The sequence below is a fragment of the Larimichthys crocea genome, chromosome XVI (genome assembly GCF_000972845.2).
Source record: "Larimichthys crocea isolate SSNF chromosome XVI, L_crocea_2.0, whole genome shotgun sequence".
NCBI classification, from domain to species: Eukaryota; Metazoa; Chordata; class Actinopteri; family Sciaenidae; genus Larimichthys; species Larimichthys crocea.
Window position 1 is genome coordinate 18,304,772 of NC_040026.1, and position 15,654 is coordinate 18,320,425.

A 15,654-nucleotide genomic window follows, 5' to 3' on the forward strand; every position below is an offset into this window, starting at 1 on the left:
TTAAAGTGAGAGATTAATGTGAGTGTGAGCTTTGTATTGTTTTACATTATGTCAGACAAAGCTTTTCACTGGTCTTGTGCTCAGAATCATCAATTTGGAGAACCAAATTTTGAAAAACTGAGAACATAATAAGATCATTTAATCGCGACACAATTCCACCAAAGGGAGATAAACCAAAAGACTTACTTTTTTTTGGCAGAAAGTGATAGAGTTATGTACAAAAACAATGTTTTGATGTGTACGTCCAAAGAGAATTACAAAACATATTGTTCTGTATGTGCATTTGATTGGTTTGTCAGGTATCCCTTCCCTTAGTATGCATCATATCATGACTGATATTCAGTGAGCCATAATATGACGACGCTTTTGGAGAATCGGTTTACAATGTGCTTTCTCACACCCTAGCGCAGGTTCTTTTTTGCTTCCTCTTTTCTTATTTAAGCTCTTTGACCTTCAGCCTCCTTTAATTCTTTAAACCCACCATTAAAACGCCTCCATCGGCTTCCATGACACCACCGCCTGATCTGTTTAACACTGTTTTGGAGGATCTCTTTCAGCTTCGGGTTTCCGAGTAAACTGGGAGACTTCAGTTTGATATACCTGGACACTTCGAGATGTGTTGAACGTCCTCGATGGCTTCATTTAGTTACGCTAACACAGCCACCGAAGAGGAATGTTGCATTTTACATTCCTAAAAGTTGACAGACGTACACAAACTCACAGTTTCGGTTGTGTTCTGCTACTGAAAGCTGAGATGTTCAACACTGATAATTAAATAGCCTTACGTAAGAAGAGAACAATGTCTAAGTAAGATTTCTATGCTTGGCCTTACCATGCGAAACCGCGTGTCTGTGTGAAATATTGGTTTTGGTTTATAGTAAATCCTATCAGTGATTAACAAAACTTTCATTTTCATTTCCTTTACAAAACAAAGAGACATTTTTTTAATTATTTCTTGACACAAGGCAATTTAGGTATTTAAATTGTTTAGTGGTAAATTTCACTAGAACCAAACAAGATTGCTTGCAGGGTTTTCACTTGTTTTGTTGTAAACAAGACCCACATTGTCCAGTCAGAGGGTATTTTGTAGTGTATACACAGAATCTTTGTTTCTTCTTAACGTGTCTCTGTTTGTGTCAGATTTGGCTCCATAAATGTGATGTCTGTGAAGCGTTTTTATTCATAAATTTGATTACCTCTTGTTTTGAGAAGGTTTATCTAGGCTGGGCTCAAAGTTAACACCAGTTTTAATCAAACTAGAAGTTTGGTTTTCTTTGGTATTCAAAACACAAACAAGTTCCAGCTTCTAATTACACTTTAAACAGTTTGAATTGATGGTAAATTGATACTAACCCACATGTGTTTGTCTGTGTGTATCACGTGCACTTGAGTGTGTGCAAGTCCTTTTAAACCTGTCCCTTCAGTGCCTGCCTCTTTCATGGAGAGTTAAAGCGGGGGGAGGGATATATTATACTCCAGCTTTATGAATAGGCCGGAGTTTTTTTCTCACACTAAAAGATCGTGTCTCTTCTGCGAGAGGGGACAGTCTTCAACAATAGCTCATTGTACACACCGGCAGCTACTTTTTCAGTAGATCTGGCCTAATCGAGCTGTGTAATTTCAGAAATCTGCCCACTCATTGACTGACTCTTAATATCTAAGTATAATAACTAGAGTTCACACTCTTCAAAATCAAAGTCTGTCTGCATGTGTAAATGATTGCTTGTCCCTGAAATGTAGGGCAAAGTTAAACGACTGACTGAGGTCAGTTTCTTGTTCAGTTTTAATTTACCAGCGAATATCATGCCCTTCCAACCAAGGTTGAGTTGTATGCACAGGCTGAAATGAGCTGCATCACTTATTGTGTCACCACAGGCTGCCTTAATGACCTGGTGAATATAGCAGTGAAACCCACAGGAAGTGGGGAAACAAAGAAAACCGGATATGAGGAAGGATGGAGGATTGCTCATGGCAGTGAAAAACAAAACATTTGGTGCCAAAGTCTGAAGCCTGTCAAATGCACGCGGTGAAGTTTGCCTCCATCTTCCATCAAAGAAAATCTCCAGGCAGACTGTTTTCCTGCAAACAGAGGTACTAGCCAATTGAAACAATGGGAGGGGCTGTTGGGCTAATCCTCCACTCATGTGACTCCACTGAATCATTAACCCAAGGTGGCCCCTCCTTCAATAACCCTACCCCCCTTCTCCTTCCACGATTCGCTGAGATAGCTGTGGGGAGGGTGCGATTTAGTTACACTGACGGCTGGGAGGTGCTTTGGGCCAGGCAGTCCTGCTGAGGCAGTGGAGAGAAGACAGAGAAAACAAGTGGGAGAGTTACAGACAATATGCCTGACAGGTGGAGTCTCCCGGAGTGCTTTGTTATGGAATGCAGGACTCTGGAAAGAGGGAATAAGCCACGTTGAACAAGAAACCCTATCGGCACCAGGTAGGCTCGATCAAGAGCCATGAAGAGCCCGGTGGTTTATGGAAACCCAGTCATGTTTAGTCCAGTGGATTGGAACTATACAGCTGGTGTCCCGGTAAGGAGAGGAAAGAGTGTGGAGGACCTGGGTGATGCTGGCTGGGCCAGAGAGAGGGAGCGGATGGCCCATCTGCAACAGTTACAACAACTACACCAGCTGCAGCTTCAGCAGCAACAGGTTGGATATCCTGGATATGGAGTAGTTCCTCATGGACAGCCACAAGGACCAGTCATGGTCGCACGTCCTGGTGACCCAGTTCCAGGTCCAGGCTTTCCTATGCCAGTACATGGAGGCATGATGGTACCTGTAGGTGGGCCGATGCTACCTCCAGTGCATGTGCAACCTCCAGTGCATGTGCAACCTCCATGGCCAGTACAATTGGAGAATCAAGCCCAGTACGATGACCGGTACAAAGCAGCTTTCAATGGGGAGAGGCCTCAAGCCCAGGATGTTTACTTCCACCCTGGTTCACAGGATGGTCATCTAGATGTAAGGATATCTGAATGGAAAGGAAAACATTGTTTTTACCAGGGCCCTGAGGACTACAGCCAAGTGCCTCAAGAAAAAAACAGTAATGACTTAAGAACTCAAGAAAGTTATGATAAATTGGATGTGGACAGAAGGAGAAGAGATGATCGTGTTAGAGAAAATGACCACTACACTGAACGTTATGACCACAGGAATCCCAGAGACTTGGAGGAGTACGATCATAAGGACAAATACAGGCCGAGGGATCATTATGACAGCAGGAAACAACGTAAACCTGAGAGAGAACGTGACAGTTACAACAGCGAATATGAAGACTGCTATGATCATAAAGACACCTACGCTCGCAGAGACAATTACAGGGATAATGATCACAATTATGACCATGATAGGGATTATTATGACTCTAAAGACAGCCATCACTACAGGGAAAAGGTACACTACCAGCGTAGAGACGAGGACCGCTACTATGATCGTAAAGGCAAGGACCCTTACTATGACCGGCATGCAGAGGATCGATATGACCGCAGAGAAGATAACTACAGGGATGACAGGGAGGCCTATAATAGAAGGGGTGAGGAGACTAACACCAGTAAAAGAAGGGCCCAGTACGACTCTGACCTGGAGGATCACCGTGGTTACAGGGACCGGGACCACTACAACAGGTACAAGGATACAGGTGATGACAGGAGAGATGAGCACTACGACTACAGAAGGAGGGACCACTACAAATCAAGGGAACACTATGAGCGGAGGCCTGTGGACCACTACGACCCTGAGAATAAAGACCATCGCAGATCCAGAGAAGAGGAACGTACCCACTACAAGCCCCGAGACAGATATCGAGATTTACGCTCTATATCCATAGATGAGCCGTACGAGGAATACCCTAAAAAAGAGCAGAAGTCACACTGTGAGGAGTGGGTTGAGCAGCAGAACCAGAAGTTGGCGCTCAGGGAGATGCGCTCTTTTGAGGATCCGGTTATATACCCGCACAGTGACGAGCAGGAAAAGGGATATGAGTCAAGTGCCGGGAGCGTCGGTTCGAAACGGGGTCGCAAGCCTGTTTATGTGGGCTCACTAGATCGTAACAGCATCTACAGGAAGACGGCTCCAAGCTCCTTGCTAAAGTCCCAGTTTGCAACTACAAGGAAACAAAAGCAAGGTAAACACAAGGATATTGTCATGTGAGGGAAGGGTTTTTTTTCTATGTACTCAGGTGCATGTGATGTATGAGAGTCCAGATCAATCAGTAGTAAGACAGAAAGAGGACACATGGTCATTCTTGTCATGTAGATAAAACAGGGTGGAGAAGCCAGCAGTCTTTGTTGTCACACTTCTTGTTATTGGTGACCTCCAGATGTGCTCTTCTAATCAATACTGGGGGCTTCAAAGTGCTGACTGGCCAGACTCCCCTGTTTTAGAAAGTGTGTGTGTCAGTATCACCTGTCTCACAGGAAAGTGTACTGTCAGGTATTTGTCAGCCTAAGAACCTGCGGAACAGGTTTCGTGGACTCTTGGGTTCTTGTTGCTGCTGTCATTCTTCACATCTGAAGGTTTCTGCCATTCTCTGCAGCCCTGATGCTGCGTGCACACATAACTCGTCTGTTCAGTTCTTGCTTCACTGAATGGTCGGTCATGTCTTGGTTGTTGTCATTCAAGCTCGTTCTTTTAAAGACGTAGAATTCATAATGAATGAAGTGTTGGATCAAACCTGTTAGAAAAGTTTCAACTTTTAGAGGAAGTTTGGGCAACAGAAACATGTTTTAACTGATTTCTTAATGGAAAAAAAGGTGTGTGGGCATTGCATCAGTGTCAAATTAAGAACTTTGTCTGAATCGGATATCGTCTAAAGTTTCTTGGTTCTTGTTAGGAGCACTTGATGCCAGCTTTCCTATGGACACGTTCCAGTGGGTCAGCACTCAAAGCAATGAGGTTAAAGAGTACAGCGTGGACAGGGTTCTTTAAAGGATAGTTGTGAGCATGGTGTGTTGGGATGATTAGGGCTCACTTGAGATACGATAAACTGTTATAGTCTGTAAACACAAAGAGACAACCAATCACAAGGTTGGTGTGTGCGCGCGAGTGTGTTTCTTGAGGAATCGACGAAAGAGAGAGAGAGCACTCTCCTGACTCACTTTGTCGCGTCTGAGAAGAAGCAGGTGGCGCCCCACGACCCCTCCCCCAGTCACCTAGAAACACACACACACACACACACACACACATCCATTTTAGGAGTTCAAGTATTAATCCCTAGCGTCAGCATGGTGAGTGGATGGGGGTCTGTCTGGTGCCAGGCGGTGGCCAGTACTGGCCTGACTCCTTCACTGCAAGACTAGACTGATACTATGTGTGTGTGTGTGTGTGTGTGTGTCTGCAAGTGAGGACCGTGGGGGCTTATTGGAGGGATGACGCCATTTTTCAAAACACACACACACACACATGCACGCTTGCCTCTGCAGTGTCTTGTCATCCTTTAATCTTGTTAAACTGTTTCAGCTCTGTCAGGGGTTTGCCCTGAGTAAAGCATTTGATTGCATGGCTAAAAACATTAGGCCATATTGTTGCAGAGCTTATTGGGTTTACGCTATGATTCAGTGACATTGAGGTGATGGCTGAGGCTTTCTGAGATGGACCTTGAGCATGTATAAGGCCCTTTGTTCCCTGTAATCCAGTGCTAGATATTAGACCTCTCTCCCTTGGTCTGTAGAGTCTAGTAAACAATAGCTAATAGACTTCTTGCTGTAGTTATAATTTATATTATGAACTTTATATGTGTGTGCATGTGCTCCTGTTGCAGGCTTACACATTCTAGGTATCCAAAGAGGGCAACATAATAAGCCAGATATGTTTCTTTGCAGGAATATAAACTAAATATATTATATCAGGGTTTAAATGTGCAGCTTGACTTCTGTTTTTGGTGCGCTCAAACTTTTAATGTCTTCTGCCAGATGGGCGATGTTTGAGCGTCTTTGTGTGTGTGTGAGTAATGTGTCGTCATCCTGTTATGATCTGGCAGCGTATGCTGCGTTGTTTTCTGTAATCCTCGAGCAGTCTGCTGCTATTGGAGGGCAGCGGGACAGGGGTCGGGTGGGGGAGTTAGGAGTTAGGACAGAAAATCTCCGGACAAGATCTGAAATATTGACAGCATCGTTCTAAAGACGTCTTATTTCGCTGCTGGCGAGCAAAAAAAACGTGAGTCAAAGATCTGGCGTGAGTCGGAAAGTGTGCATGAGCCAAAGGTGCTTACACAGACAAGAGTTTGAAACCCTCCACATTATTCTTACATCCAAAACAGTAAGAGTGTTAGTACAGGCGCACATACACTGACTACAGCACATCAGCGTCACGTCTCTGTAGCTTCAGCTCGGGGTTGGATAATGTTACTGGTACCTGCATAGCCAACAAGACTGATATTATCTGTACCTTTTAAAACAGAAGTGTGGGAAAAGACAACCAGCTGATCTTTGACCTTGTGGACTTTCCCTTCATGACTAGTTTACTCATGATTACTCATTATCTATGATGAAGACATAGGTTACAGAGATATAGTCCAGGTTTTTATGGTCATATTCCAGAACTGGAGTAATTATCCTAAATTTCCTTCTAGTCCCTTCTCCTGATGATTTGTACAGCTATCACATATGACGACTAGTTGTCACTGTGTGTATGACAGACACTTTCAGATGAGTGTGTTGTTATTCCGAAAGAGTTTTGTGCTCCTCTCCTCTCCTCTCTACAGTCTGCGCTTCTGTCAGTAAATATTTGTCCGTGACAAACTATCGGTCAGTTTTGGTGTATCAACAGACTTAAGCATATGAACTTGTTTGAATATTTGTAGCAAAGCTTCAAGTTATTGTGTTTAAATTTGTTCTACCTGTCAGATTTTTCACAGGTGTTGATCTCATCTCATTTACATCTGCGTACATACAGCGATTATTTTGTTCTTCCCTTTGGTAAAGTGCTAAAGGTTCTTGTTAGTAAAAAAGGGCGTCAATCTCAATGATCACAGGTTGCATTTGAATTTTAAGAGCACCTAATATTCAGGTTGGTTCAGTTTTTGAATACGCACAGAGCAATAAAAATTATAACTGTCTGTATGTTTCTGCTCTCGTTAGATAGTCGTTTACATTGAGGAGACTTTTTGGTCTACAGCAGTAAGACATTAAACGAGGTGTTTTATTTTGAAAGCATTTCATCACCCTGCCCTTTATTCATACAGTAGAAATTTTCAACTCTTCAACTTTTCAGTGTGGGAACACCTGTAAAGCCCTCAGGCAGATGTCTTTCTGTCTTTACTTGTCCTCCAATTAGCAAGAGGTGCAATGCTGCAAGTTCAGTCATCTCCGAGACTAACGGCAGTTCTCCCGCACAGGTTGTACTGAAAGAAAGAAATATTTTCCCACGCAGGTGGCTTTTTTTTTTTTGCATTTAGAAATATTTAAATGTTGCACTGGACCCATTGTCTTCTCTTTCTCCATTAACCTGAAGTTACTATGGCTTTTCCCTCACTTAATGGTTTTGGTTCCTCCTAAAGCTCTCTCTCTGCACATATGCAAAACCGATGGTCTCTTGAAGTAATTGGACATTGTTCATCATAGAAATGAGAAATTCCAAGGAAGCCGGAGAGCTCAGTCTTGGTCCTATTTGCCATGCAGCGTTGTAGCAGCTCCTTTATCCAACTTTTAAATTAGACTGTAGCCGTATCCACCTGGAAACAAGAAGAGTTGCATCTCTTGTTGTCTGACGCTAGACAAATTGCATTCTGAACCTCTGCTACCTGCATCAGTACACAACCTTGCTTTTGTAAGGACTCGTGTGATTTGAATGGAGGGCTGTAATTACCAGGAATTCCCAACAATGTTACATAAAGGTTGCTGTGAGATTCTGCCAGGGGCAGGAATGTGACCTTTTGACATTTGACCCCTAAAAAGAGATAAAACAGGACGGTATGTCGCTGAATAAACTCCCCTTTCAACATTTTTAAGGCTGACTGTTTACCTGGTGCGACAGTTGGCGGTACAAATCTGGACAAAAAGGGCCGGGATATTACAAAATAAAAGCCCTTGTGTGCACCTGCACAGGGGAAAAAATGCTCAAAATGTACAATTTAGTTTGTTTGTGCAAAGACAGAAACTCTTAAACACAAAGTCAACGTGTGAAAGGGCCACAGTCTGACGCCCTTTAAAAGTCCTGCTAATATTTACACAACCTGTGCAGACACGGTTATCTTAACCCAGCTATCAGCGTCATGGATTTTTTTTTAATGCATCCAGTGTTAATTGCAAGTCGTGGCTCGCAGGTTGTTGGGTTGATCCTGTTGCTTGTGTTGGCATTTTCATTTCTAGAGTATGGGAGCTTGTATGAACTTATTCTCAAGTATGCTTCGTGTCTCGACTGAGTTCCCCCATGTGATCATTTCAGCTAAGCCACTCCCTGCTCTCCAAAACTTGGCTTGATATGAGGAGGGCCCCCGCTATTCGTGTTGCCAAGGCGACTGTGCAGTCTGCTGTGAACTTTGGAGCAGAATACACACAGCGGCGATTGTGTCTGACCTTAGAGCGCTCTGTGCAGGGCAAACTTTTGACTTTGCGCGGCTATTAATGCAGCACGCCGACTACAAAGTGTGGATTCAGAGAAGTGTTGCTAGAAAAGTGGGTTTGCTGCAGCTGTGCAACAAAGACAAGTGACAAGAGCTTCAAAAGAGTGATTTTCTAAAAGAGTTAGAGACTCTAGAAAGTTCACTTATAGACGATATAAAAGAGGTGAAAGTCATCATCATTAAGTGCAAACTATCTGAGGAGGATTTGAGAGGAAAAGGTTGAATCATAATTTTGATAGATTTCAGCCTGTCAGAGGAGGAGCATGGTCAGGTGTCAGTAGACTGTGAAACATGAAACAGATCCATCGAGAACTGGACCAGACTTGGACACTGGACTTGACACATCCCATTCAGCATAACCTCTAATAAAAGTCAGAGTAACCAAATGTGAGTTAATCCAGTGTGGCAACTTAGAAGTGATCAAAAAAGCAGCTGTGACCAGATAAATGGAGGGCATAGAATAAATAAGGTGTCATGCTCTAAATTTCTCTAAAAAGTTTGTATCCGAAATATGAAATTTCAATTAAATGTCTTTCAAAAATGATCAAATAAGCTGAATAAGTTTAATTTATCACAGGTAACACCTGTCTTTGGGACAGAAATCAACATTCTGGCTATATATAGTTAAGCTCATTAAACATTTTTGTCATGATAGATGACGTATCTATGTGACTTAGTGTTGAAACACATATGTTCATATTTCTGTACTGCTTCTGCAGTATACTGTTCTGATTAGTATGTAGTATGGATCTGGGATGCAGCATGGTGAAGCAGCTATAGTCCAGCTCCAGGTTTTATTGTCTGCCAGAGTGGTCATCTTCCCTGGTGTGTGTGTGTGTGCATGTGTGTCTGTCTGTGTGTGTGTTTGTGTTTAATGATGGTGGGTTCCCATCCATTCTCATGGTAATTGGAGGTCTGGAATGGAGTTTCTGCAGCGGGACGCACAGTCCTCTACGAGGCTCAGGAGCTGGACTTCAGATTGACAATGGACTATCGTAGAATGGGTGGTGTTGTTTGAACCACAGTGTGTGTGTGTATGTGTGTGTGTGTGTGATTGAGGGGGGGTGTGTGTGCGCTTGTTTTTGAAGTGGTTTGAAGAAAGTTGCGAGCAGCAGGTGGGTGAAGCCTCCTCGTCTTCTCTTTTCTCCCTCTTGCTCTCTTTTTGTCTGCGTGCGAGGCAGTGAAAATATAGAGAGAGTGCATCAGTGAATTTTAGGGAATAAATTTCTTATTTTATAGATTTCAGGAGAAAATTTCAGTTTCATTATTATTTATTTGAGAAAAAAAAGATAAGAGACTGTAAAATTAAATCTGTGACCATTAACACATTTTCTTGAAACTATTTTTGCCTAACCAAAACTTAAACCATACCCAGCTGGACACGGAAGATTTGAATGAATATTATGAGAATCATTGCATGCTCGATTCCATACAAATGAGATAATACACATTAACCATAAATCATAGTGGGAGTAGAGTGGGAGATAACTCGCTCCAGTCACGATCTCCCTAATCTTTGTGCAACTTTAAAACATGCATTGTGACTGAGCTTTTATTTGTTTGAGCCACATGATTTATAATTACAATTTATAAAATGTCTGATTTCCTGTTACAAGTTCTTCCCTGACTAACTCTCCAAACCTTGTCCCTAAATCTGATACATGAGCGTTTGTAAAAAGAGGTTTTCACTCTGCAAAGAGATCCAGATGACTCAGTGAACCTGCTTTTTGGAAACAGGCCCAGCTCTGGTATTAATTCCACCTGTGGATTCTTGTGCCTTACAAACAGAGACTTTTATAGTGGAAGACAAAACGTGTAGATAAAACACCAGTTTGCTTGATTTTTACACACCACATGCGTTAAATGAGAGAAATCCTGCAGCCTTAATGCATTTCTTTCCAGTCCAGCAGATAGAGACATTCAGTGAGGAGTACAGTTCATCTGCCTTCATTAGCCTGTGTAACCCATAACCTCATTATAATTGAAGAGATTACATACTCTTTGTTTTATTTCCCAAACTATCTAATATGTGTAACCAGGTCAGCGTTTGAATGCAACTCATTTTCTAATCCTCTGTCTGTCGGGTTTCCATACAGACACCACTAGCCCCCTGGAGAGTCATGATCCATGGTTTCCCTCGTCTGGATTTCATAACCCATATTCAGTCGATTGTACAATAACCTCCACCTCAGTATGTGTATAGGTGTGTGTGTGTATGTATCTAAGAGATAAAGTATACACCCAGGACTTACTTTTTTCATCTGTAAAGTTAAATCATCCTCTTTTCCAAAATTGTTTCTCCCCCTCAAAGTGCGAAACAGTGTTTTCAGAATAATATGTGCTTTCTTATCCACTCTGTTGGTCGTCATATTGCAGATATTGAAACTGCAGTCAACAGGTGTTTGCAGTCATACAGTTACACAACAACTGACTATAGAAACAATTGTAAGCATCTTTTATTTTGAAACCTAGAAAACTTTGCTGAGTTGAATTCTCTGGCTCGATACCACGATGAGCTTTTCAGCAGCGGGTTGCTGTTTGCACCGAGCGGTTCGTCTCTGATTGCTGGCATCCAGTCACAGGTGTGTGATTCAGTAGATACTAGCTGAGTGACACAGGAAGATCTTGTTTCACATGCCGATATACTTTTGTTACGCCTAAGCTCACCTGTGATTGCGTGTTTTGTAGGCGTGTGTTTCTTTCAAATGCAATAGTCAGACGGAGAATATTTTAGAGTGAATTCCAGCTTCTGATAGCAGTTTGCTGTACGTTAGATTTGAAATGAATGAATTGTACTTTATCTGTTTGACTTTGTGTGTGTGTGTGCATGTGTAAAATGTGCAAACAAGTGTACAATGCCTGCACCCTCTTTTGAAAATACTTCACAGGACAAAGCAAAGTGGAATTCCATAGAAGTGGGTCAAAATCTGGTCACAGGTTGCTTATGATGGAAACGGCTCCGTATTTAAGCATGTGAAGTGGAGCGTGTGATGTGTGTGTGTGTGTGTGTGTAATGTATGTGAGAAGAGGATCAAAACGTGGGAATAAGCCGATTTGATTCCAATTAAACTCCCAGTCTTTTGTTTTTCGGGCCCCCTCTTTTGCATTGTGTTTGCTGCTTGACTTTTAAAAACCCTTTTCGGGAGCTATTTTCTCATCAGCGGGGAAATACTCGAGTGTTGTTGAGTGTCGGGGATGCTGCAGGGGAGATAGCGATGAGAAAAGCAGCTTTAAGTCAAGCTTTAGCCAAGTCACGTGAAGATAGAGAGGGTGGGAGGGAGACAAAAAGGCCCAAGGATCAGACACTGATTTCACAAAGTGTTGCCTCAAAATCTAAAAAATCTTCGACTGACGCCTTGTGCATCAGTCTTCTCTCAAAGCAGATATTTTTTTATGTGAGCAGTCACACAACTTTTTTTTTTTTTGCAAAAAGCTTGAACTGCTTTTGTGTGATTTTTAAACAATATAGTGATGTTGAAGCAGTCTAGCTGTGTGTGTGTGTTTAATGCATGCACGAATTTGCACGTGCACGGGGTAACATTAGGGTAAGCGGAGTTAAATTCATTAGCCTCTGACAGCATCTGTTCATTGAGCGAGGGTGACGTCACCCCCTCCCGTCCCGGCAACACAACGCAGAACATGCTGCATCTTCCCCATACCGAGGTGTAACAACCCTCCAACCCCTCCGCAGCTTTATTTACGGTAATTCCTCAAAATATCACACTGACCTACTCCGAGTTTGTGAAACTAACTTCTTAGAAATGTTTCCTCACAGACACACTTAAAGAATAAGGCTCCTGATAATCATTTTATTTCATTTTTAAACAAATAAAAAGACCAAAACCAACATTTTGTTTGTCCAATCTCATCATACTTTATGACTTTATGGTCTATGGCTCTCAACCTCAAGCCCATTTGTTCCTCCTGATGTCGTAAATCTGAAATAAAATAGGTCATAAATATATACTCTCACAATTTAAGAAGCATAAATCATTTCCTAAAGTAAATAGTCGATTTTGGGGGGGGGGGACTATTTTCAGCTGCAGATTTGGTATTGTAGTGAGTGGTTACAGCAGTTGAATGGTGCATGTGGGATTGAAAACCACAGTGCTAAAGTTCATGGTAATGAAGCAACATGTCAGTGCGTCCAACCGTGTGGCTTATTGTGTTTTTAATAGCTTTTGGACAACACTGGTGGTCTACGGTGCAAGAATAAGCTATAGGCTACAGAATTTGTTGTCAATATGAAAGATAGAATTTAACATATGAGCAATGTACAGATAGAAGATGTGATGATTGATGATATTTGTAGATATCCAACCCTGTGTGTCAGATTTAGCCTGTTGTTTTGTACAACCATGTATCATCAGTCTCCAGTACAGTTATCTCCCTTCCCTCAGTCACCCACTAACTGCCACTTCTTTAATGTCTGCCCGGTCCCCCGAGAGCCTGTATGTCTCTAGTTGCTGTCACAGGCCATTGTGCCGCACACAAAGAGGCTGAGTCCACTCCAGTTTTGGGTCCATTCATAAAAAGCAGTGGTGCATATAAACCAGGCTCTCCCTCCAGTCCCAGGCAACCCCAGAGATCAGCCCTCTGGGAGTGATAGCAGAGACATTGATCAAAAGCTGGTCAGACAAGACGAAGAGTAAAAGGAAGGCCGGGTGGGTGGGGGCGGGTAGGAGTATGTTTTGGTACAATGAATGGAGACATGCTCTGGGAACGTTTTTCTCTTTTTGGTCTTTTTCAAAGTAACTCCTTTTGTTGCTTTTTTGCAACAAGAAACTGTGTTTGTGCCAATTTCACGGCAATAAAAGAGCATAAATTTCATAGTTTTGTCTTAAATATAGTCAGAAATAATAGTTCCTAATAGCACAGAAGTAGCTGTAAGCACTGACGGAGCTGAATCTATCTTCTCTTCTGTCTTTCCAGAGATGACCCTCCTGTCGTCCCAACCAAAACCCCTGGACTCCACCACGACCTCGGACTCCACCCCCGCAGCCGGCACGGAGGATCCAGAGCTGAGGATGCTGGAGAAGAGGTCGAAGGTCATCGAGGAGCTGCTGCAGACGGAGAAGGACTACATCAAAGACCTGCAGATGTGTGTGGCGGAGATCATCGAGCCGCTGCAGAAGAAGCAGGTAAAAAAAAAAGAGAGGATCAGATTTCTGAATCAAGAAAATCAAGTTTTACATGCTCAAAATATACAAAAAAAATCAACCTGTGTGTACTTTTATCACTGTTTTTAACACTTCCCATGTGCACGGCCCTACAGGTGAAGAACGTGGACTTCGATGGACTCTTTGGCAACATCAGCTCTGTGATAGACCTGTCACAACGTCTCTTAGATACGCTGCATGACACAGACTCTATTGGTAAGAAGTCAGTTTTTAAAAGTGAAGTCCTATAAAATAACTGTCCAATCAGACGGCTTCTTTCTGCACGCCGTGCTTTGTACTTTATTCATGCATGGACTATAAACTGTCACCTGTTTAAGTTTTATTGGCTGAGGGAGACTTTGAATGCATCTTAAGGTGATACTGTGAAGTGCTGTGTTCAGTACAAAGTTGGAAAAATGATCCCAGAGATGTTTTTTTAAATCACTTGTAACTTGTTATTGCTCCCAAACAGTTCAGCTTCCTGTCTGTACAAACTGTTCAGACTTTTTATGTGTGTTTTGGTGTCATTTTCCATATTAGTAAAACACATTTGGCTTTTTCCTTCTCCCATTCCTTATTTTGAATGAACACGACCTTTTTGTTCCTGTGCCCCCGTGCTCTCAGGAAAAGTATTTCTGGACTTCAAAGCTGAGCTGGAAGAGGTGTACAAGATCTACTGCCAGAACCACGACGATGCCATCTCTCTGCTGGAGACCTACGAGAAAGACGAAAACATCCAGCGCCATGTGTTGGAGTGTCTGGAGCGACTGAGGTGAGTCACCGAGAGGAAAGAAATAAAAAAAGTGTCATTTTAGATTTTTAGCTTCGATGTGTGTGTGTTTGACTTTTTGCACGCCAGTGACCAAACATGCACGTTTGTGTGTGTGTGTGTGTGTGTAAGCATGAAAACATGGCAACAGTAGGCCACTAATACACATTTACAGTTGAGGTAAAACATTAACTGTAGTAACTGAAGCTGTGTTCTTGCAGCATGTGTGATATGAGGCCTTTTTCTAAATGAAACTGGGTCAGCACATTCTTTTTAGTTGTTTTTTAAAATAGAATAATCATTTTAAAAAGCAATCTTTAGAGATTTAAGGTGTTTAGACTTTCTGTTATCACAGTATATGTTTTAAAAAGTCACGTTGTTATGGAGTTCAAGGCTACACGAAAGTTTCCTGTAATGGAAATAATCGTGCAGACTTTGAACTTATAGAGATACGCAGTAAATATTTAAACCGAAGAAGTACTTCTTCAGTCTGAAACATAAATTTGGACTTTAAAGAAATCTGCCATTTTGTTCTAAAGACACCTTTACTCCACTCCGGCTGTGTGAACGCACCATTTTATAGCCTTCCTGTTGCGCTCAGTAATGTGGAGCAGTCAAAGAATGCGCCCAACCTGGTTTCACCTGCCCGGTTTCACCGTCAGTGACTCAGACGCTTGAGTTAACACTGCTGTAAAAATATATAGTCATCAATCTGCGTTTGAAGATAAACACGGGTTTTGTCAGACCGGAAGCTGTCATAAAGATAAAGGGTGCTGGCTCCAAGAAGAAAGTGGTGCACACTGTGTTGACATTTAGTTGTTTTTCTTTTAAACACTTTTTCTAGTTATGTTGCAACCTATTCAGCTTTTAAAAAGGTCACGTGTTCTGCCACTCTGTTTTACTGCCACGCTGGGCCTCTGTCTCCAGCTTTAAGAGAAAATTCATAAAAACAAAACCATAACAACCATCAGGCGCAGTCGGCTCGACTGCTTCATTGACCTCGCAAAGCTGAAGTGAAATTCTTTGGATTTAGTCTATGCATTGGCAAATAAGTATTTCATGAAAGTTATCATCAGGTCATAGTTTTAAAAATCCTGTTTTTGTTATCTCTTTCCAACCTTTCCTTCCCCAGGGCCATATATCGCGAGTGGTAAGT

At 42.3% G+C, this 15,654-nt stretch overlaps 1 protein-coding gene across 5 annotated transcripts in view; it reads left to right on the plus strand.

Annotated features, from left to right (window-relative positions):
• The window catches only part of dnmbp (dynamin binding protein), a 46,165-nt gene that overhangs the window by 25,305 nt on the left and 5,206 nt on the right, over nucleotides 1-15,654 (plus strand). For 2 of the 5 annotated variants that reach the window (XM_019264785.2, XM_019264786.2), the window contains exons 1-5: nucleotides 2,249-4,133; nucleotides 13,503-13,711; nucleotides 13,846-13,945; nucleotides 14,354-14,501; nucleotides 15,631-15,648. In XM_019264785.2, the coding sequence (XP_019120330.2) occupies nucleotides 2,465-4,133; nucleotides 13,503-13,711; nucleotides 13,846-13,945; nucleotides 14,354-14,501; nucleotides 15,631-15,648 (2,144 nt within the window). In that variant the 5' untranslated portion in view covers nucleotides 2,249-2,464. Of the gene's footprint in view, nucleotides 1-2,248; nucleotides 4,134-13,502; nucleotides 13,712-13,845; nucleotides 13,946-14,353; nucleotides 14,502-15,630; nucleotides 15,649-15,654 lie in introns of those variants that run through there. The other 3 variants (XM_019264784.2, XM_010742076.3, XM_027289312.1) reach the window with 2 other exon arrangements.